Genomic DNA, 22,768 nt, shown 5'->3' with positions numbered 1-22,768 from the left:
AAAAAGAAACAGAATAAATAATCAAACTAGGAAGAAAAACGAACTTGATCTGAAATGAGTTTTGGTCGCTATATGTTACAAAAAACAACAACAAAAACCAGTGCTGTGTCCAAAATCAATCCCTCATTCACACATTCACTATTTCTACAACAGGCAAAAATTAGTTTACAGTGAGCAGTCGATTGATTTTCTGGACACTTATGAATCATTTTTTATCATCACTGACAGGTTTAGAATCACACAACTATAAAAAGAAATACAAAACGTGCTTTTACAGCAAGGCACTAAAACCTCAATTACTCCCCTGACCTGAATGAAGGGGCGGCAGCAGTGGATGACTAATTTTAGTATTGCTTTGTATCACACATTCTGTTATCTTTAGATGGAGAGATAAACGCGCTGTTGAAAAATGTTTGCTTAAAGACTGACACATGAAACGAGCCACAGCCTCGTTGCTCACTGATGTTTTGTTTTTTTTATTTGATTTTGAGCAAATCAAAATCACTTGTTTTGATGATGACAGAGCACTGCAAAAATCAGTCGGGAGCCTGACTCAACTACTGACTCAGTCCTCAGAGGCCTGGTGACCAGCTGGAGGAGTGCGTTTTAAGACTGTCGTGTTGCAAAATCAGAGCCGCTCTGCTTGAAAACAACACGTCACATGTTCAGACAGAGACGAGGGAGAGATGATGAAGAATAAGAAATCAGAGACGGGAAGCTGGAGACATAAAACCTTATATATATGTGTGTGTGTGTGTGTGTGTGTGTGTGTGTGTGTGTGTGTGTGTGTGTGTGTGTGTGTGTCTGTGTGCATGCAAATGTGTGTGTGGGTGTCAGTCTGTTTGACGTCTTTCCTGTGGGGAAGCCACAGTCAAAGCTTCGACTACTGTCGAAGCTTTGAGGAGATGCTGCTGGTGGTTAACCTGTAGCGAAGACTAAGCTTTAACTTTAACTAAACATACATTGCGTTGCTCTTTTGTGCAAAACCATGAACTGAGTAAGAAAAACTTTATTTCATGTCACATTTTAAGTGTAAAACTTGACATTTATGTCAGTTGTAAGACAAACACTGTTCTGAGTGGACATTCTGCACATGACCCTTCTGAGCACCAAATAGCAAATCTTTCTTGCAATATCTTTGCTGCAACTTTACAGCAAACTTATAACAATCTTAACATCATAATTTTAACCATGAAAACATATAACCACACAGAGGGGGGAGGGAAAAGTAGACCTTCATTACAAGAATCAAACCAGTGATGGAAAATAATCCTGACCGATGCCAAAGAAATGATAAATCGATGTTTCCAGGTACATCTTATTCCGTCTTTATTGTTCTACATTTATGTGTCAGAGGGCTCACCTGTGGATTTATTCGAGGCTCTTCGTCTGATCTCGGTCACCATGAGCCGCGAGACCTGGGTGGTGAACTGCAGCAGGTCAGAGAACTTCTCCGTCATGCTGCTGGGTGGAGCGTTCCCAAACACCTAAAGAAGACAGATCAGCATCAGTTAAATCTGAATACATAAAATAAAACTCAAGTAGAAACGCTCTACAGACATACTTATACAGGTCACCTGAAAATCAAAGAAATGATAATGCATTTATCACAAGAGCTCATTCTGCTACGGAGTGGAAAATCAAACATTTATTCAATGGAGAGAAAAGAGACCTAGAATTACTGTCATACCGTTGTATGTCTCAGCGTACTGGTCAAGTTACACGTACAGTTTACATTCATGTCTGTGAAAACATGGATGCATCACACACATCTTCACCTGGCAGCACAGAAGATTTTTACAATCAGGACAGTTTGAAGGTGAACACCCAAGAGTTTCTGATCAAATGTCTCCCCTTCTGTTCCTCATTTTGATGTTAAGTAATAGCCAGAAAGGTGTTTTATGCAGAACATTTTTAAGTCACTGTGCAGCTGACCTTAAACCAGTCACCATTATTAACATTGTTTATATGATGTTTTTATTTTTTGAAGGCCGGGAGAAAACATTTGCACACCGGCAGGTCGATAGGTGCACAGGAACGAAAACTCCTGCACACTGTTCACCTCGCTTGCGATTATGAGTGAACTTTCATAACAACGTTTCGGTGCAAAAACCCTCATCAGTTTAACCTTTTGAATATAAAAAGTCATCACTTCATTATTTCATCCTGTTAGACATTTGTGTGAAATTTTGTCATAATTAGTGTATGAATTCTTGAGTTGTGGCCAAAAAGATATTTGTGAGGTCACAGTAACCCTGCCCAGTTAAGTTATTCTTGAGATATTGAATCAAAAAAATGCTACAGCTGGCGTCACATTGACCTTGACCTTTGACCACCAAATTCTAATCAGTTTATCCTTAAACTTAAAGTGGACATTTGTACAACATTTAAAGAATATTAGTTTAGGTTTTCTTGAGATATTGTGGTCACGAGAATGAGTCGGATGCAAGGTCATAGTGACTTTCACCTTTGACCATCAAAATCTAAACAGTTCATTGTTGAGTCCAAGTGGCGTTTGTGCCAAATTTGAAGAAATTCTCTCATTTCAAGGTGTTCTTAAAATATCATGTTTACAGAAGCGTGACGGACACAAGGTCACTGTGACCTTTACCTTTGACAAAAAAAATTTGATCAGCTCATCCTTGACTCAAAGTGGATGTTTGTATGAAATTTAATGACATTCCTTCCTTGAGATATCACGTTCATGAGAATAGGACAGACAAGGTCATGGTGAACTTGACCTTTGACCTATGAACATTCATATGTAATAGGCTGATTGTTGAGTCCAACTGAAGTGCCAAATTTGAAGAAATTCCCTCAAAAGTTCTTAAGATGTCACGTGAATGGGGCAGATAGATGGACAGACGAAGAGAAAACCTTAAAAACATTATGCCTCCGGCCACATCTATCTGGCGCAGAGGCGTAATCAAAGCCTACAGTTCAACAAAATTACAGCTGTAATGACATCAAGCAGGGACACACAGGAATCATCAAGGTGGAGATACACTGGCTTACATCACTGTGGGTTTTTCCCATCATGTCCTAATTTTACAACCACAGAGCAAACAGCAGCCTGAGCCTCTGGGAGAGCAGGTCGAAGATAAACTACACTCGATTCAACAACGACTCATCATGTATTTATTTATCCAGCAAATCTGACAAGAAAGTCGGCCCGCAGCCTGATGTCCCGCTGCACCGGGACTACTCTACTTTTGAATTCTGACATGAATTATGCCACCAGTGAGTGAATCACAGCCAGCGCTGGGATAATTAGCCGACAAGTCAAGAGACCCTCGGTAAGGCACTCCAGTTTGACGGGAACACTTAACGGGGCTGTTTGCAGCAGCAGCTTCAAAACAAAGAGGCATACTGCTCCATCAGAGTAATAAAAAGATATACTGTAAATATCAGACTCATTTTACTGACATTTACATTCTCTGCTTTGTTGAATAAACACATACATAAACATTTTATACACTAATCTTTACCTATTCAAAGCTCACTTCCATGACTTCCCACTCACATCTCTCTGCATCAAAGCATTGCATATATAACACCACTTTTATTTTATTATTTATGCACTTTATACTGGAGCAAACTCATCAGTCTAATTTATTAGTTTATCGTCTTTTATCAGTCAACCAATAGAAATTTAATTAACAGTAATTTATCAAACATACAAGGGAAATATCAACATATTTGTTTCTTAAATGTAATCAATTTGCTACTTTTCTTGAAATATATATCATTTTACCCACTTTAGGTTTTGGATTGTTGGTCAAACACACAACAAGTTATTTGATGATATTTGAAGATCTCATCTTTGGCTGTCTGAACTTTTATGCATGTTTTTATAGAATATTTTATAGATTAAATAATTAATCAGGGGGTGAAAAAAGACTAATTAATATGAAAATAATCATTGCTTGCAGCTCTATTTATCTTGACTTTTTTGTTGATGTATGAATGAGATTTCTCAGATGGTCTCGTATGGTTTATGATTTGTAAAGCAAACCGGATAACTTTTAAAACTACTACAACTGTTCTTTCAATGTAGGCTGGATTCTTTTTTTTTTTTGGTTATTATTATAATCCATGGATTCTGGAAATTACCAAGACATATGCATTGCTTGTCTAAGTTTATATATATTCTTTAAGTATTGTCAAGGTATCTCAGGTTGTCATTTTTAACCTTTTTTGAAACTCAGCATTGAGAGTGTGTGGGCGTTCATGACCTTTGCATGGCTTCCTTCTCCTACGCGCCTGTCTACCAGGTGTCCGATAGACAATATTATCAGGTTGATCGCAGTATGCTCGTGTGTCATCATGGAGCTCAAGTGAAAATACAACAAATATACAATGACTAGGAATATGATAAAGTATTATTCTACGTACAATAGTGTAATAATTCACAGTAAATATTTGCAAACCAAAGCTAGAGTGAAAACATGCATTTTATTGTGCTTTATTTTGCTAAACTTAAACAGTCACATCGATAATTTTCAACCTGGCCGCTATTTTCAAATGTTTTTGTGTCTAAGTGACTGAAGAGAACAGGAGTTTTTGCAAAATGTTCAGTATTGAGCGAGAGGTCTGCAGCTGGCTGCAATGTAACCATTCAGAACATTTACACCCTCAATGTACATCCACCAAAAGTAATTGTTTTCACCACTGACAGGCTCATATCTTTATTATAAGTAGACAGACCTTTTTGTTTAGGAGTAAGATCCTTTTAGTTTAACCTTACTCTCTCACAAAAAGTCTATCTCTGTAGGGATCCTTTCCATAATGTTGTCAGACACTTTGAATAATAATCAGAGCCTGTAAGTGGCAGAAACAAGCACTTCAGTGGGAGAAATGTGACATAGCAAACATGCCCACACGGTTACATTGTTCAATTTCAGAAATTGTTGCTCCAGGTGGAAAATAGTAAAAATTACAAATTCAAAGGAAAAAGCCCAGAATGATACCTAGAAATAATTAAATATATATACTTATGCTTTGATGGCTGAGGGATCGGAAATTGCACTTTTTGCACTTATCGGTATGAATATAACAATAATGTCTCCAAAGTGTATTTTAGATTTATTGTAGGAGCTGAGGTGGAAATTCCAAGCATAAACAAAACTACACAAGATTGCCAAAATGTATGCCGTATGCATCAACACAGCACAAATTATCCAAAAATTAAGAATGAAAAGCACATAAAATGCACCAAACAGTCCCTAAGGGTTAAGTCCATAACAAAAGAGGCACTGTGAGTTGATGGAGCGCCAGCTGGTCTGTAACATGAGTCCAACAGCGTCCCAGACAACAATTTTTCTTTCTTGAAAAGTAAAAGAACAACAAACACCTGGTCTGAATGCCAGCTTCATACATCACAGAGCCCAAATGACTTCTTTTCACTAAACTGTCAACTCGAAGTCCTTCTGAGAATTGATATTTGTTCTTGTCGAGCAGAATTGTAACTCAGCCTGCCAACATTCACCCGGCTGTGTCTGGACCGCCTCCAGCCCTCCCTCCACCCCCCTGCTGTGACTTACCCTGTTAAATACAGGAAGCATCATGTAGAGCTTCTCCTCCTGCTCCTTCTGGGTCATGTGGCGAGGAGGGTGGCACAGTTCGGAGAAGAGGCGTCGCAGGTGCATCAGGCCCAGTGCGTTGTCCTGGGGGCTGCACTCCTCCTGCCGCGGCCGCCCCATGATCCTTTTCACCATGTTCATCTTGAGCGGCTTTGTCAGGGCAAAGGCAGCCCTGCAGAGGGGAGAGAGGAGGTTACAAACGTGTCTTAAAGCAACTAAATACTTACGGATACTACTTTTGAGTATCGAAACTCGAAATTGTTGTGATGATTTGTTTTGCCATATTGTCCAGCCCTTGTAGAAGTACCACTCAATATCTTTGAATTACGACAATTTTTCAGTATTAAACAGTATATTATTTAGGTTAAATTGTTGTAAAGCTGCTTGTCTGTATACAAAATTTGACAATTGGGAAGTTTGGCTTTGTTTGTAAAACAAACAAAGGGGATCTGTAGAGAAAATTCCACATTTGTCAAATTATCAGTAGTGTTCTAGTATCTGTACAAAAACTTAGGTATCATACAATTATTAACGTAAAAATTACTTTATATTTTCTTTTTCTCCTTTCCATATTTCATGTCTAAGAGATTTTCCATACAACAATCTGTAATTATGTTCATTTGAGTAATGGTAACTGCAAAATGTTAACAGTGGAATTATCCTCATTTGGTTTGCTGCATTTTTGGTTTTCCATCACCTCCACAAGCTCTGCACATCAGCTTTTTATATATTTATCTGTATTTGTGTGTGAGTTGTTTTTGTTTGTTTGTACCTTTAAAGTCACCACTGTTTTAATTTTGCACCATTAAAAAATATCAAAAAAAAAAAATATGATAAAAAATATCATATTACTGGGCTGTAAGAAAAATTGGTTTTGTGAGCAATATGTGCATTCAGACATGGTAAAAAAGTTGAGTAAAGGTCACATAACAACAATAAAATCACCTAGCATGTTACCAAAAAAACAGAACCCCACAAAACCAAAATATTTTTCAAACCTTGCCTCCTCATTGACCAGTTAATAAAGCCCTATTAGTGCTTATGCTAACAGATCAGACACATCATCTTCTGCAGCTCGCTCTGCGTTGGAGTACAGACTGAGTCCAGTTACTGCGTTTCTTTAGGCAATGTACTTTGAACTGTATTAATTTTACATATCTTTCTTCGTAGCACTGTTGATATATATTTAGCCAGTATTTCCACACATCAAACTCTCTCCAGACTATCTTTAAGATGGTTGCTAGGAGACCTCACAGAGCTGCAAAGCCCACATACAACACAGATAAACATCCACTGACAAAAACAGAATCAACAGCCAGGAACAGAGCAACAAATCTGCACATCAATCCCAAATATGACCACACTCACACAACATAGCTTGCTCAAGGGCACAATGACAGTGATGATTGAGGAAGAAAAAATAATTTTCCCATTTATTTTGCACACATGATAGAGTATGAGCCTCTGGGGACACTTGACATTATAGATAGAGGGGGAAAATGCATTATTTTGCTTAATGAGATATGTAAAAACCTCTAAACCTCCTTTCTCAGCTCTTGTTTTCCTTCCTAGCACTTCACCATGACACATATTTACTACTGACGAGTACATTATTTTACACCATAATGACATAATATTGGCTCTAAGCCGTGGACTTTTTCATACTGTATGGGTGGAGATTTAGCTGCTGCAAGCTCGTCCTGCTTTTGAAACCTTATTTTGCTCAAGAGGATCAGCTTCCTCATGTGCAAAATTATTGCTTTGTAAAGAGACGTTTGCTAAAATAACGGGATTTCTCTTCCATCTAACCATCAGGTATGTACAGTGAAAATGTTTCGCTGACGTGAACCACAGCTAAAGGGCTCTGACGGTTCAGTTTTACAAAGTGTGACAGTATACCGTGCAGTCGCTCTTTTCCTAGAGGAGAGTCTCACTTTAAAAAAAGACTGCTCTTTCAAAAATAAACCTGATGACTCAATCAGGATTTCTGATGCCAATCTTAATTATTTATTTGACTAATGAATATAGTTTATTAGAAAGGGACACAGTACAACTTCAGCCTGTTACAAAAAAGCTGTAGTAACTAATGTATCCCATATAGAGATTATAGTTATTGCTAATTTCCAATTCCTGTTTCTAGTTATGTATATATAGTTTACTTTTTAAACATGTGATATTTACGTTTAAGTGGCTCAAGTATTTGTTATTGAGGTTGATGTTGCTTTGTTTTTACTCACTGAACTTGGCTGTAAGGCTTGTTTGCTTTTATTTGTGTGTTCTGTTTTGTTTTTACAGGTTTGAAATAAAGATTTATTTATTCATTTATCCATACGTGAACTTCAAAATCTACATCGAAGTATCACTGTGCAGAGAAATAAGTTGCTGTCCTATCTGGTGGTGCACCACGCACACAGGTTTTCAAACGGCACCACTCTGCTTCACGTTTACACCTGCCAGTATAACCACAAGTTCTCCGACACAGATTCAGCATCATGCTCTACTCTACAGCCCTTGCTCAATGGTACCTCAGAAGCTGCTACTGAGGACTGAAAAACACATTTTCATTCCCTTTTTTTCAGCTTCCTCTGTAAAGCCTGAACATATCTGGATTCAAACCAGCCACCCTCAGGGCAGGGGCCCCTCTGAGCAGACTAATTCACTCTTGGCAAGCTTCTCTGTCTGTTGGCTGTACAGAAATTTGATTCTACAAGTTCTGGAGATATTATTGTATTTTTAAAGTAGTTTGTAGACTTGACATCATGCCAAACATGGATGATTTTAAATAATGTGACAGAGGATGCTTCTCTTTACTGTTTGCTCTGGTGTTTCTTCTCTTCATGCAAACAACAGAATAGTGATCTGTTTTTGTGTTGTGCACATTTTTATTAAAATGTTTATACTTGTGTATAATTAGCAACATATTCTCTAAATTATTCTTAGTCAATCAAACCATACTTCTATTTATTTGTAACAAAGAGATATTGACATTTAAGAGCTAGATTGGAATGAAATTCTCTTTCCCAAAGGAAAGAATTACTGATTTAATTGACCTAATGATATTTTCTCTAATTGCACCACCACTGTTTTTTCTGGAGAGTCATTAAAACACAATATTAACTGGACAACACCGAGCTCCAAACAGAAAATCTCACTAATTTGGCCTTATGACCTTTTTCTAGGACCAGAAATAAACCACAATTTAGCTACCGGTTCATAACTATTTTATCATCAAACAGCGAGATGTTCAGTGTGACCATAACAGCTAAGTGGTAAGATTATTAGCTATTCCACAAGGTCTGCCCTTTATTGAGTGCTTTCTTGTTCAAGGTCTGCTTTGCCCACGACTGGCATCTCAACAACCCACATCTACATTCCCCTCGTCCCTCTAATTCCTTTAAGGACTGACATAAAAGACAGCAAGAAGGTGTAAAGAAACATGACGGCCGAGGCAGACGGCTACAAAGAAGCTTCCAACTGTTGTTCTGATTTACAGGAACGTGGCATCTGTGGCACTAACGAAATTACTCCAGGCTGAGGACTTCAGTAGCTCATTTTGCCCACACAGCAGGGATGCCCTCTGCATGAACTCACACTCCAACAGCAATTCCATTTGGTACACTTTTATCTGAAGTGCCTGACCATGAGTGTCTGCATACGTTTTAGCATGCGCAGTCTCAAGGGACCGAGCGCCCTTCACCTGGATAGTGCTTCTCTTCATAACTACCGTAATCATGCACTTGTGAGTTACATAATTCCTCCTGTCACATCAATGTTTTGGGCTTCTTTTCCCAATTTTCTTATGACATTTTCTTTCACACATGTTGGATTAATCTCACACACGTTAGACACATGATGGAGATCAAATGTGACAGGACCTGAAAGGCTCAGGGTTTGACATTTACAATAGAGCCTGTGTTGGCAGCGATATACTCCACAATTCAGCTTTTACTCACCACCAGCTCTGCCCGTCTGAGATAAGGCATTAGAGCAAGCCCGGCATATATCTTTCCAAAACAACACATTTATACCACAGCCGGCTGCAGACGCTGATAAAGTTAGGTGAACATGTGACGGGGGATTTTCGTTTTTACTGACAGGACTCAGGACGCAGCAATTGTAAATTGTGGCAATTCCATTTTCTGCATGCTCACTAATCAACATTACATATGAAGCAGTTTTAACATATTTCTGAAGGGATAAAGTTCACATTTGTTGCTTAAAAGAATAAAACATGAAAATGTATTAAAACAGGGCTCAAAATACTTTTTTTGTTAACATGCACTAGTACATGTAACTTTCTAATTACATGCACCATTATTTTTTTACCTGCACCAAAACATTTTATTAGTGCATCATTTGGTTTATTTATCCTTTCTCTGCGCTTTAGCCACAACCGCATTTCTCTATTATGACAGTTTAAATACAAGGAAATTGTCAATATGTCAATATTTAACTTAAAAACAAACAAACTGTAAAATAAAATAACTTCAAGTTTGCTTGAGAATTTAGCAAACCTCTAAAGGAAAATATATTGATGAGAGTTTAAAATTTAGAATATCAGTTGACTTCTTGGTACAGTCATGTACAGTAAAACTACTTCAAATTTCATATGGTCAATATCAGGGTCACTTCTCAAAAAACCTGATACGAAAACATTTTTTACGACTCTTTGGTGATATCAAATATTCAACACTTATTAAATGATGTGCAATATATTATTGCTTAAATACAAGTCTTTCTTTGTCACTTTCTCTCTTTTTTTTTTTTTTTTTCTTCTTTGATCCTCCACACACAAAAACACCAAAAATAGACGTGCTTCAAAATCCAAGAGGCAGCTTTCTTTACCAGAGTGTTTAACGGAGCTGCTCCTCTGTTTTGTCTAAACAATAGCTGTCCCTCTTCTCTTTTCATCATGCAGCCTTATCAGTTATAAATTTGGTTTTCAATGCATGAGAAAATGAAAGTGCAGCATGAGGGCGTGTAAAAAATGTCAATTGCATGAGTCAGCCCTGCACAACATATTTTCAGTATCAACCAATACATGTAGAGCTCAGCATAAACAGCAAATCTTTATCATGCTGCAAGCATTTCTGTTTTTGAATGACAAAAAAAGTACTTCTCTATACACTGACTGATAGCACACTACTGATTCACTTTCCCCCATTCATAAGAGGAAGTGACTGCAAAACATGAAGACTTTTCAGCCACAGGAAGCTGTATGGTCTGATTAACTACACTGTTTGGAGATGCTTAAGAATAATCTATAAAGTAGAAAAAATACTTTTCTGTAATATTACTGTGGGAGGATCACAAACCGATGAATTCAGGGCAGTTGTTTACAACAGCTATGTTTATTGGGAGGCATGCAATTAAATATTTATTCAGTTTTGCTTTGTGACTTTGTAAGCCAACTGAGATGCTCATAATCAACAAACAACACCATAAAAAGTGTTATCAGAATGAGCTGCTTACAGCACATACAGTTTAAGCTGACCTCAACAGTTTCCAACTGAACCATGGGTAGGTTTTTAAAAGGAAATGACTCTTTATTCATGACTGCATATGAGTTTGTTGTAGTCAGAACAGGAAATTGCTGTACCAAAAACAAAAAAAGGAAAAACTATTGTGTATATGTGGCTAAAAACACCAGACATTTTGATAATTTTACCTGTGTATTATTATTTACCATGAACACCTCTGGTTATATGTTAAACAAACAGTTTGGTAGCTGACTGAAACTCATCAGTGAGAAGTAAACATTGCATATGAACCATTTACTAGTACTTAGAGTATCTAATTAAGAACACATTAATGAGAGTACAAGTTCATTATTATTTTGGCTTGTCATAACACTGATGAGAGGAGCTATTCTCAGCAGCCTAATCAGCACTCTGCACTGCTAACATCCTTCCCCTTTCTGCGTCGACATGCATATCGTGTTTGTCCATTGCCTCTCAATCATAACATAATAATCCCTGGACAAAATCCTTATCGTAAATAGTGCAGATGATATCCCGCACTGGATGAATGGGCAGACAATTGATAGTAGAAAGAGACACAGAAAGAGCCACAGATCTAAAGCACATTTGGCCCAGCCGACGCACCAGCAGTGGGGTTACGAAGTGATCAACATGTACTCGTCTCAACAGCATCAGCAGAAAGCCAGTCTTCAGCTGTTGGCTAAAATGGAAAACTCAGGCTGAGCTACAGACAAGTCTGTTGAAAATCCGCCAGTCAAGGAGAAAATCTTGCTGGATTTCAGAAACTGAGACTCCAAAAGCAGAAGTGGTCGGTCTGTGGTCGGTTTAAAAATATCCAGCCCAGTGGGTCCAGTTCCTGAGTCATTGTTAAAAACTGTGAGTTTTTCTCTGAGAAAAAAAAATAAACAGGAAGGATAGAAACTGGTGGGAGATTCTTTAGATATATGGGTTTGTTTGGAGAGTCTCAGTAGGTGTCACTCACTGAAACTTTGGGAAATTTAAAAAAAAAAAGATTGTCTGTTATAAATTTTGAAAAATCCCGATTCTGACCAGCATAATTCTGCGTACAACTCAGAAGCCAGAAAATCAATCAATCAAAAATCATCCAGTGAGGTCACAAGGGAAGTTAAACGTAAAAATTAAGTGCATTCTTTGACACAGATTTTTTTCTTAAATAAAAAATATTTGCTACCACTAAGATGTTTCAACACTGTATTCACCAAAATAATATAAAATGTAAACGTTCAGACATGTTGTAAACATGCCAACAGTTTAGCCAAATTAGCAAACACTTTTTTTTGAAGGTTGAAGGGACAGTTCCCCGGAAATTAAAAAAACAACAACATATTTTTCCTTTCTTTTCCTCAGTTTGAATTATTTCATTAACATTGAGTTGCAGAGTGTCTGCCTTCTTTTCAAATAATGGAGCTAGATGGCAACAGCAACGTCTCTTTCCAGATATCAGCCTCTCATATATGAGCAGATGCACGCTTCCCTCTGCGCAGTTTGTGGATGTAATTTGGTAGAAAGAAAATAATTTCTATATGCACCTGCTCACTACAATGTCTGTGGAGTATCTTGATTAAATGGTTCATGATTTCTGTAAAGAGACATTGCTCAAAACTTTCTGTGATGCGACAAACTCAGAACACAACTATCACTTTACCCAGACTTTGAACCAAATTTAAGACCTCCTGACATCTAAGTAAAAAAACATTGCACAGGGAAACTCTGCATGAACAGCTGCAGTTAATGCAGTAGACTGCAATTAAACAATAAAGTCAGCCTTTGAACCGTCTTGGATATTTACAAAGGACAGTTTGTAATAAAGTCCATGCCTTCATTTTATCTCCAAAAGATGTGCTGCGAACCCAGAGCTGCGCTGAGAGAACAAAAATAAAAATATATTCAAAGTAAGTAAATTACAATGAACTGGAAATATCCTTCAAGCTGTGTTGAAGATGAATTAGCGCACCTATCTTTTGTTCTATAATGTAGCCTCACCTCACATCAAAGGCAGTATTTATCTCTGAACAATGCTGACTGTTAACACTGCTGTACTGGGCCCTATATAACAGAGAGGCACTGAGGCAGACAAGAGTGCTGAGAGAATGGTAGAGCCGGAGCGCAGCAGGGCCGGGACCACAAACTGGGGCAAACACATGTCATACGACTCAGCATAAGGCTGAGCTGGAAAATCAACAAAAGGAAAGGCAGTGATCCGCAGACAAATGTAGGATTACAACTCCACTCCACCTATTTGGTAAGCAGAGAGCGTCATGAGACCACAGAATCCAGGACTCGCACACATCAGAGTTCAGTTTGTACCTTCCTCTCAGCACTAGGTGCTTAAGTGCAGTGGAAAATGAAACTAAGAGACATGGAAATTAAATTTAGGTGCACAAATTACCATCTTGGTGCAGCTTTACTTGATTTAATCTCAGGGAGGACTATTAGCTTTTACCAGAAAGAGACATTTAGTTTTTGATTGGCCTACTGAAGCTTCGTCTCAGAAGAGATATTTATTATTAAGAGAAATGGTTCCTCTACTCAAAATCGCTTATGTGCAAAGCAGCTGGACTCTGTGGTAGTCTCAGATGTACATAATTGTACATTCATGTATGAAAAGTAAGATGTGATGCATCCAGAAACAATATTAAATATCTTTTCTTGTTCGACTTAACTCTTTAGATGCCAACTGAGTTGCTAAGGTTTTAACTGTCTCTTTGTGAAGTTACCCACCCTTTTTGTCAAGATTTGGTAAAAATCCCATAATAACCTTTGAGCATATTGTAAATTAGGTGTTCTAAGAGAAAACTAGACTTCTCCACCTCATCTTGGCTCTATTTTTCACTCAATCAAGCTAAGTAGCTTTTGAACTAAACAGATCGAGGGCTATTACAGCTGACAATCAGGACACAGACCATATTTTGGATTTAACAGAAAATTTTGCAACATACATCATTGATATAACCTCCGTTCATCTGTCCATGAGTGCTCGGTTTGTTTACGAGGTACTGGGAGTGCCTGCGGTGTGACATGAATATCTGGTGCATCTCTTGATGCAATGAAAAGAATTATAGTTCACTGATCACTGATCACCAATCACCGGTTGCAGCAAATTGAATCCAGCCAGCTTAACTTTCTGTTGCTGCTGTTACACAGCGCCGCTGTGGCACTTGGGGGTTTGCACTGGCCAAAATCGAGCTGCTTCAACCACCGACCGATGCTGTTGTCCACATTCTTTCGTAGGTAGGGGGACTGTGGGTCGGCTAGCAGCTACTTCTTGTCTCAGCTTTGATCTGACAGAGAGAGCTTTACAATAAAATTAGGTTAAATAAATCAATATATGGGAAACACTGCGTAACTGTATGAAGCACGTGCATTTGCCCGTGGTTGACAGGGCTTAGGACAGATAGAGGAGAGCTGCAGGAGGAAGGTGTATTTTAAAATTCTGTTTGTTTTTTTAATTTGCCTTTTCCAGATTTCTGCCTACCCCAGCTTAAAGCAACAATATGTTGTGCAGAATTACACAAACACTGATATTTACTGGTTTATGTGAGAATGTTTTTTCTGTGTAGAAATGTATTGGATATCAAATATAAGGATTTAGGGAGTGTTTTATTTTCAGTGTTCGTCTCTAAATCAACACGCTCCATTTTTAATTCCAGATCCGGAAACACAGCCAGCAGAAAAACAAGATGCCCACACCTTTGGCAACAAAGCACTCTTACTTCCTCCAGAGAGATGAGGCCACCTTATCTGTTGATCTGAAATGTGTTGCGAGAAAATGGATGTTCCTCAAGGACTCAGAATTGTGAGCACAAGCAATTTAGATTCCTAGCACAGCGTCAACATGATGCTGCTGTTATCCGCAGCCCTGCCTTTGAGCAGCTTTGTGTGTGACACCAAATTTGTCATATACTAACACAAGCAAACAAGTTTATACCTTGTTGGCCCATTATTTGTCTCTCTGCCCTGATGTGAATTTCAGCGACCAGCCGCTGACCCGTGCAAGCAGACAGCTCACTGCATACTCGACCAACCACGGAGAGCAGTGACATAACAGGGAGGATTAAGATAGCAGCTCTGATGAGGATTAGAAACCCACAGCGCCATCATCATCTGAAGTGATTACCAACTTAAAGCTAATGATCCTTTTAAGAGACAGAACTGCATCCCTGATCGTGCTTTGCTATAGTTGTAACCGATCCACTTTAAAGGAAAAATCGGCATCAAACCACGTCTCGTCTTGGCTGAACCAAAGAAAATGAGTCAATGGCATCAATGGAATGTCAACTTGTATGCAGCGGGGAACTGAGCTCGCTTTCTCGGCCCTCCAGTCTTTTTCAAAGCATTCTCTTTAAGCGGACGCCAGCTTCGATGAACGTCTAACGGAGTTTGCACTAACTCCTGGGAGATGAAGGCAGCCATTGCCCTGGAAAAGCCAAACTCTTCAAAGGCTTGTGTGGTTGCTCCTCTGGAGAAAGTGATGTAACCACAGAAATGTCTCCTGTCTGACAGTTTACGCGGGTAGGTGGAAGCTGGGGAGCTCCACGGAGAAAAAAAAAAAGAACTAGGTTGACAGGAGTTAGATAAAAAAACAAACTTGTAAAACAAAATGCAAATTTACAGAAAATAAAAGACTATGTAGGCAGAGTGATGAATTCACACCAGCCTCCAGCCAAATGCTGCTACAATATGACAACGGGTAAACTGTCTCCTCTGCAAGCCACCATGGCACATAACCTACAATTACATATATCTCTTTATCTGCCGAAAAACCGCTACATCTCCTGACTAGCAGTCAGCAATATGGCACCGAAATAATATCACGATATTTCAGGGGATTTTTACAAGAACAATATTCTTGATGAAATGACAAAATACTGAAATATAAAAAAGTATCTTAATATTAATTTCAAGAACAAACAATTGCAGCAAAATAAGTCATGAAGTTTAAAATGTCAGCATAAGTGTAAGTTTGCCTTCAAATATTCAGTAAAAACAAAAAAATTATCAATGTTTTTGTTTGTAAGTTTGTTTGTTACTCAGAATGAGATTATGATTCTGTTGAAAATATGAATAGTACAACAAAATCAAATCAACGACAATTTGACCATTTGATGCCACTGAATCTACAGTTGCTCCTTTAAAAAGAAACAACATAAAAAACTTTATGCCACCATCATAGAGCCTTTAGGCATTAATTTTGCTTTTAGCCATGCTTGTTGTTGCTGCTGTGCGTAATAGTATGTTGTCATTATGTCAACATGTAAATAACTGCCATTATCACAATTTTTAGATCATAATAAAAGTTACAGCAGTATTATCACAAACAAAATGATATGTCACACCCAGATACATTTTAAAATCCTCACTAAAAACAACCTGACACATCATGGATGACTTTAGTGCAGCAAGAACCAGAAGGGCAGGAAATGATCTAAAGCAGAACAAGTCCAGACAGGACCAGACCTGACAGCGTCCTCACCGGATATATATAGTTACGCCAGGGGTGTCATCATCACAAACCATTACCACAAAGCCACCAGCTGAATGCTGTGAATTCTACCTGTGTCTCTGTTATGGCAGATAAACATTTATCAATGTAAATATTTAGTGTTTTGACTGGAAGATAAAAAATCAGTGAGCATTTCAGCATCTCCAGTTCCCCCGTCTCAAAGTCAATGGGTATTTTGAATGTATTTTTTGGTAGATGACTGAAATAAGGTCAACAAAAGCTTATGACACTTTCAAATTTTGTTCTGTGACAGAAAACACATCGGTAAATACCTAACACGTGAACTCTGAAGCTCTGATGTGTCTTAAAAGAGGCCGTTGCTAACAAGTTGCCTAATTACACCAAAGAATATCATCACGCTGAACCGTGCTGAACATGGCTTTACAGACGCGTAGCGGGGGCAAAGGGACCAAAGTGTCGTTCATTCATAGCCTAACGTTAGCCTTTTACTTTTGGCGATTACATTTAGGCTTCAAATATCATAAAAGTGGTGTTTATTTGTAAAGATGATCGTGCTGAACAAAACGTGCAAGTATCAGAAACATGTGATTACCACAGAGCTTATTTTCTGCAATGATCCAAAATCAAATGGAAACATCCCATGGGCTTTTTGATGAGGGCACCAGGGCGAAGCTAACTTCCACAACAGCATACAGAAAACGTCATCCCTGAGGGATATCCATGACAACAAGAAAGTCCAATACAATATTTGTGGCTGTCAACAACCATACTCTGTAACAAAATGCTGTGAAAATACAGCCAAATTCTAAAAGTGTGCCATTTTTCCAAAATACAGTAAAACGCCGTAATTCTACATATACAGTAGGCTGCTGTATCATTTTGCAGTATTTTTTATTTTACCAAAAGTAGGCCTAAAGGAAGGACAGAAACCACATGCAGGTAAGCTCATGTTCATCAAACTCTACTATGCAAAAACATAAGCTTCATTTTTTCAGTTAAATCCTATTATTTTCAATCACAACCCCAATATATTACACATTTTGAGTTTCGACATGTTGGCCACTAATATTACATATTTCCAAAAATGTGCCCTTTTAAGTGCATGTAGCATCAGCAACAACATGTTGTGGTCTATATGTACAACTTTAACCCAAATGCATCATGGAAACCTTTTTACAGAATCTGAAGGTCTGGCTCCAAATAACGATGATTCATGTTCACTTGGACACTAAGTAATGGTGTTATAACATGGTCTAATGTGGGCCAGGCTGTTCTCTACCATTTTTCTCTCTTCATTATTTCCAAAAACACTTCGCAACGTCTCTCTCTGTTCCATCAGACTTCTCCGTCTCAGCTTTTGTTTTGGTCACGAGTCTATTCACTTGTTGTTTGTATTTCATTTTACTCATCTAAAGTGTGAGTTTAAAGAAATTCAGAAAAATCGAGGAGCAGGTAAAAGCAGGCCTTAAGTGTTTAATGCAATTTAAACATCATGAATTATAAATTGTGCTCTAAAATTTTAACATTTGCTACTGGATGTTTCAACTTAAAAGTCAGTGAAACTCTTGAGGACAATATTTGAGAGACACTTCTGTTTCACTTCATACCAAGCTTTAAACGAGCTATATTCAGACATTTTCTATGCTGTGGCATTGCTGCACTGCATGTGATTGCATGGACATAAATAATCCATTTATGAGGGCTATTGAGTGAATGATTGATTGACATGTAAAACAAACAGAACAAAAACGAAAAAGAAGACATGATAATCATTGAATGGATACACAATTCAGTTTAGGCTACAGGTTCGAATAACCAACAAAAATTACATCTCACATGTTCAAAAAGAGTAAAAGGAAGTTTGAACAGATTATTTCTTACACTTCCTCACTTAATCCTAAATTAATTCATCTATCTATCTATCTATCTATCTATCTATCTATCTACACATATACCTTATACACAGACACACACATATACATACAGTATATACATATACACATACTGTACATACATTTACATACAAGCATACACACACGTATCCATATATACATACAGTAAATACAGTACACCTACTTATATAAATCCCTGTGTATTCCGGGTTATGATCATATTTAGGATATGGTGTTGAAATGAGCACAGAGAAATCAGGTTATTCATATTCCCCACATACATCCCAGTTTCTTTCAAAGTACTCCATAGCATATGTGTTTCTCATGAACATAATTTCATATGAACATTCTTACAAACACATAGCTGCTCAAACACATCAACAGGTCTCTCCAAAAACCCGACAATGAACGAGTTATTCATGTCCATGTAAACGTACTCAATGTTCAGATATTAAGGATGTTGTGCAAAGTAAAATGTAGCCCTCGAAAGCCCTTTTTTTTAATCCAGGACTAGAAGCTCTAGAGACATCAGGGTGTTTTGTTACATATACAGCAGCTCGGACTGTTGCATCCCTCGCTGCTCGGCGGTGGTAATCGAAGCTTATTACACGACTGCACTCAGGCACTCTGGATGTAAGCATTTACCAAACGGCTTCAATGTTAAGTATACATGTATGTATGTATAGCACTGACACTGAGAGGCATCAATAATAACAATAACATGCTGCTTTGTATCAACCAAGGTCAGGCTCGCCACTAACAGTTAACAAACTCCCGGTCGCCGCGGAGACAAGCTCAGCACCCAGCTCTTGATTTTCCATACCTGCTGTTCTCTCTGCGCTCCGCCAGCATCTCAACAACATCAGCAGCAGAAAAGGCAAAAAAAAAATAATAATCCACTACACACCAAGACCAACTCCTCTCCTCTTAAAAACTGTCGTGCTGCTGATGAGGAAAGGCGACGACAATGGTGTCATGCCTTCCCCTCACGGCGGCGAGAAAAGAGGAGAGGCTAAGCGCGGAGGCATGGCTTGTCTTCATTGGCAGTGCCAGGGGCTTTGTTCACCAGCCAGCGTGCTGTGTGTGTGTGGCCTGCCGGGACTGGCACAGCTGATCCCCCCCTGACACCGGGTGGGGTGTTCAGGGCTTTGGAGGAAGAGGAGGGGAGGGTGGAGTGTGTGTGTGGGGGCTACGGCCGTCACAGCAAGAGGAGCATACCATTTAGACCAGAAAAGGAGGGGGGGGGGGGGCATGAACATACAACAGTAGTAAGCACCATTAAAAATTTATCTTATGGGGATTTGGGCATTATTACATCTAGGCTCAGTGAGTTCACATTAACGTTGCATTATTATGACCGCAGATACATACAGGAGAACGGAAAGAGCTTTTTACTGGAGCAGCCTCCTAACCTTACAGGTGTGCATTTTATAAATAAAACTTCCTGCAGCACAAGACTGACATATTTATATTTGATGCATCAAAAAGAAAAAAAAAGTGTTTGATGGGCTACGGTTTCATAATTTCCTATGTAATATATATTTAGCTGTCTTTATGTTTTTGAAAACAGAATATTAGAGCTGGCAAAATAAATCAAGTACATGACTATTGTTGTATTATTGTGTCATGACTCTCAAATATGAGGATTTACTTTTTCTCTGCTAAAGTTTATCTTATCTTATGTTATCTTATCCTATTTTTAGTGTTAATTATAAACTGAATATCTTTTTGTTGGACAAAACAAGCCATTAAAAGAATCTGGAGCCATTTTTACACAGAAATCGCGCTTGCTATAAAGAGACTACAGAACGTCATCATGCCTTTACAGCCATGCAGTGGTGGTGGCATAAAGTCATGAGACTGTGATCAGGGTTTCCCCACACACACATTTATTTGTGGCAGCCTGTCACGATCAAAACATCTGGTGCCACAAAAACACGCTCCATTTTTGGAGCTGTACTGTTCATTAGGAGTGCTATACTGTTCAATTATTCGCTTTACCACACTCTCGGAGCGCACAGTGTACGCTGGGCACTGATGGAGCAGCAAATAGCTAGGCACATTGAAACTGAAACTTAACTGTTTATTCTGCTGAGTCTAAAAGTTGGCATTCACACCCAGTAGCTCATTCATCAACCTGATCAGCTCTGAACGGATCAACAGATCAATTATCCACTCCGCAACTTATAAACTGCTGCTGAGGGAAAAAGAACTCAGAGAGCTCCACCATTCACGAACCTGCAAAAACCTTCGAATTTAGAGAGTGGACACAGAATGATAGAAAGTGACACACACAGCGGGAAACACAGATGGTTAAGTTCATTTCTAGCCTAACGTTAGCTTTTTTTCTCAAGGCAATTGCATTTAGACCTAAAAAATGCTAAAAGTGGTGTTCAAAATGTTTAAGTATAAGGGCTGGGCAATATATAGATATTATATCTATCATATCAAGATATGAAATGATAGCTCATCTTTTTTCGTTATTTTAAAGTCAATACCTTTACCCACTTAGTCTTCTTTTTAACATTACCAATGATTATTGATCAAAAATGGAATTGTTTTTCTATTTTTTAGAAGTACTAACAGTCAGTCCTACAATATTGTCACATCAAAGAGAGTATTTGGTTTTTTAAAAAAAAGTTGATTCTGTTTTCCAGTTCTAGCAAATAAAGAAGTGCTTTTAAGAAAATTTTAAAATATCAAGATCGTGTCTCAAGATACAGCTTTAAAATATCGCAATATAATTTTCAGTCCATATCACCCAGCCCTAGTAAGTATCAGAAATCTTTGTTGCCACAGAGCTTATTTTCTGGAGTAATCAAAAATCACATGAAAAAAATCCCATTGGCTTTCCGTTAAGGGATACAGGGTTTATAAGTGCCTGCAGCACTCTGTCAATTGGAGAATGTGTGAAAATTTTCAGAAACCCTCTCCTAAAGGCTGTAGTGGAACATCCTGAGAACCACTGAGTCTTCTGGTTCACTAAGAAAACACTGAAGTGAGGTTTCCAGCAGGAGCACACTGGGCCATATGGAAATGAGGCAGGGAGGGGGTAGCAGATCATCCACCTCACTGAATGAAGCCTGCAAAACAATCTCCTACTCAACATACCACCAGCGGCAATGTTGAATATACGACTGGAAAGTGAAGCAATCTGCAGCACCAGAAGCTTAACTGCAGCCGGAGAGACCTGTTGTGTTATATTGGAGCCTGAGGGCTTCTCAGACACTTGAATCACTTTGCAGTTAGGATGTGATTTGAGCTCTTCTCGGCCTGAAACTGCACTTACTACGCCAACTTGATAACTACTAATCATGCATCACAATTTCCCCCTAGTCCCAGTTAGTGGAAAACTGATGACAGAATCCAACATGTTCATGAATAATTTAGTAAAAAAAAGTGTTGTTGATCAACACCAATAACCATAAACCACACATGTGATCACAAACACCAGACTCCAAACAGTTATTACCATCCAGTTTTGCAGAGTGGAGCAAAGTCTGTGAAAATCGCAGCCAATTAAACTAAACAAATAGAGCTGGGAAAATATCTCTGCTTCAGTATGTCCAGTGAAACTCCTTCAAACACTACAACATGCAGTAAATAAGCCATTACTTCGGTTTTACACCCATACCATAACAAAACCAGTTTAAACACATAGGCTATAGAAAAATTATACACTTTTTAATTCATGCTATTGTTAAAGAAAATTAAATGAATTAAATTAAAAAACAAAATATGTATTAGCTTTTGGATGAACTGCTGTATGTGTAATTAATGGACTACTGCAGATGTTATACTGTGTAATGAACACAACCAAACCAATAGTGTTTTTCTACATTTTTCTTCCCGTCAACAAATCCCAAAAAGAGACCAAAACCAGTCAATGTGTTTGTCAGTCTCTTAACACTGTCTAACTTTCCTATTTTGTCTTTGGCTCTCATCCTAAAGACCACTGGTTACTACTGGTGATGTTATCCTTAAAAATGGTTCAAAAATATGTGGTTCAAATTTTTTTCAAAGGCTCACTTATTTCCTAAAATATCTGGGCCAGGGTACAAAATTAGCACCAGCAAATGATTGTAAAATGTGCACATAACTAGCAGATTTGCATTTTTCACCTGCCTAAAAAAATAATAATAATAATCTATCAAGTGGCTGGTTAAATAGTAATACAAAACAGGAGGAAACACCACATTTGTTGGGTACTACTTTTATTAATACACATAAAGTGTTATGAGTGTGTGGTACTGACCTCAGATAAATTGCTCATGTTCTTTGTAATCTCGAAAACTATTCACTATTGATGTGATTGTTGTAAGCCTCTGG

General features: G+C 38.2%; 1 protein-coding gene across 1 annotated transcript in view; it reads right to left on the bottom strand.

Moving 5' to 3' along the window:
- wdfy3 (WD repeat and FYVE domain containing 3) overlaps positions 1-19,371 on the bottom strand; it is a 125,606-nt gene extending 106,235 nt beyond the window's left edge. Inside the window, 3 exon segments of the mRNA XM_042488045.1 lie at positions 1,364-1,487; positions 5,544-5,754; positions 19,263-19,371. Coding sequence (XP_042343979.1) covers positions 1,364-1,487; positions 5,544-5,754; positions 19,263-19,291 — 364 coding nt within the window. The 5' untranslated portion in view covers positions 19,292-19,371.
- Between the last annotated feature and the right edge of the window lie 3,397 nt (positions 19,372-22,768).

This window comes from Plectropomus leopardus, chromosome 6 (assembly GCF_008729295.1).
Source record: "Plectropomus leopardus isolate mb chromosome 6, YSFRI_Pleo_2.0, whole genome shotgun sequence".
NCBI classification, from domain to species: domain Eukaryota; kingdom Metazoa; phylum Chordata; class Actinopteri; order Perciformes; family Serranidae; genus Plectropomus; species Plectropomus leopardus.
Note: the sequence above shows the minus strand (reverse complement) of the source record. Positions and strands in the feature narration are given on the sequence as shown.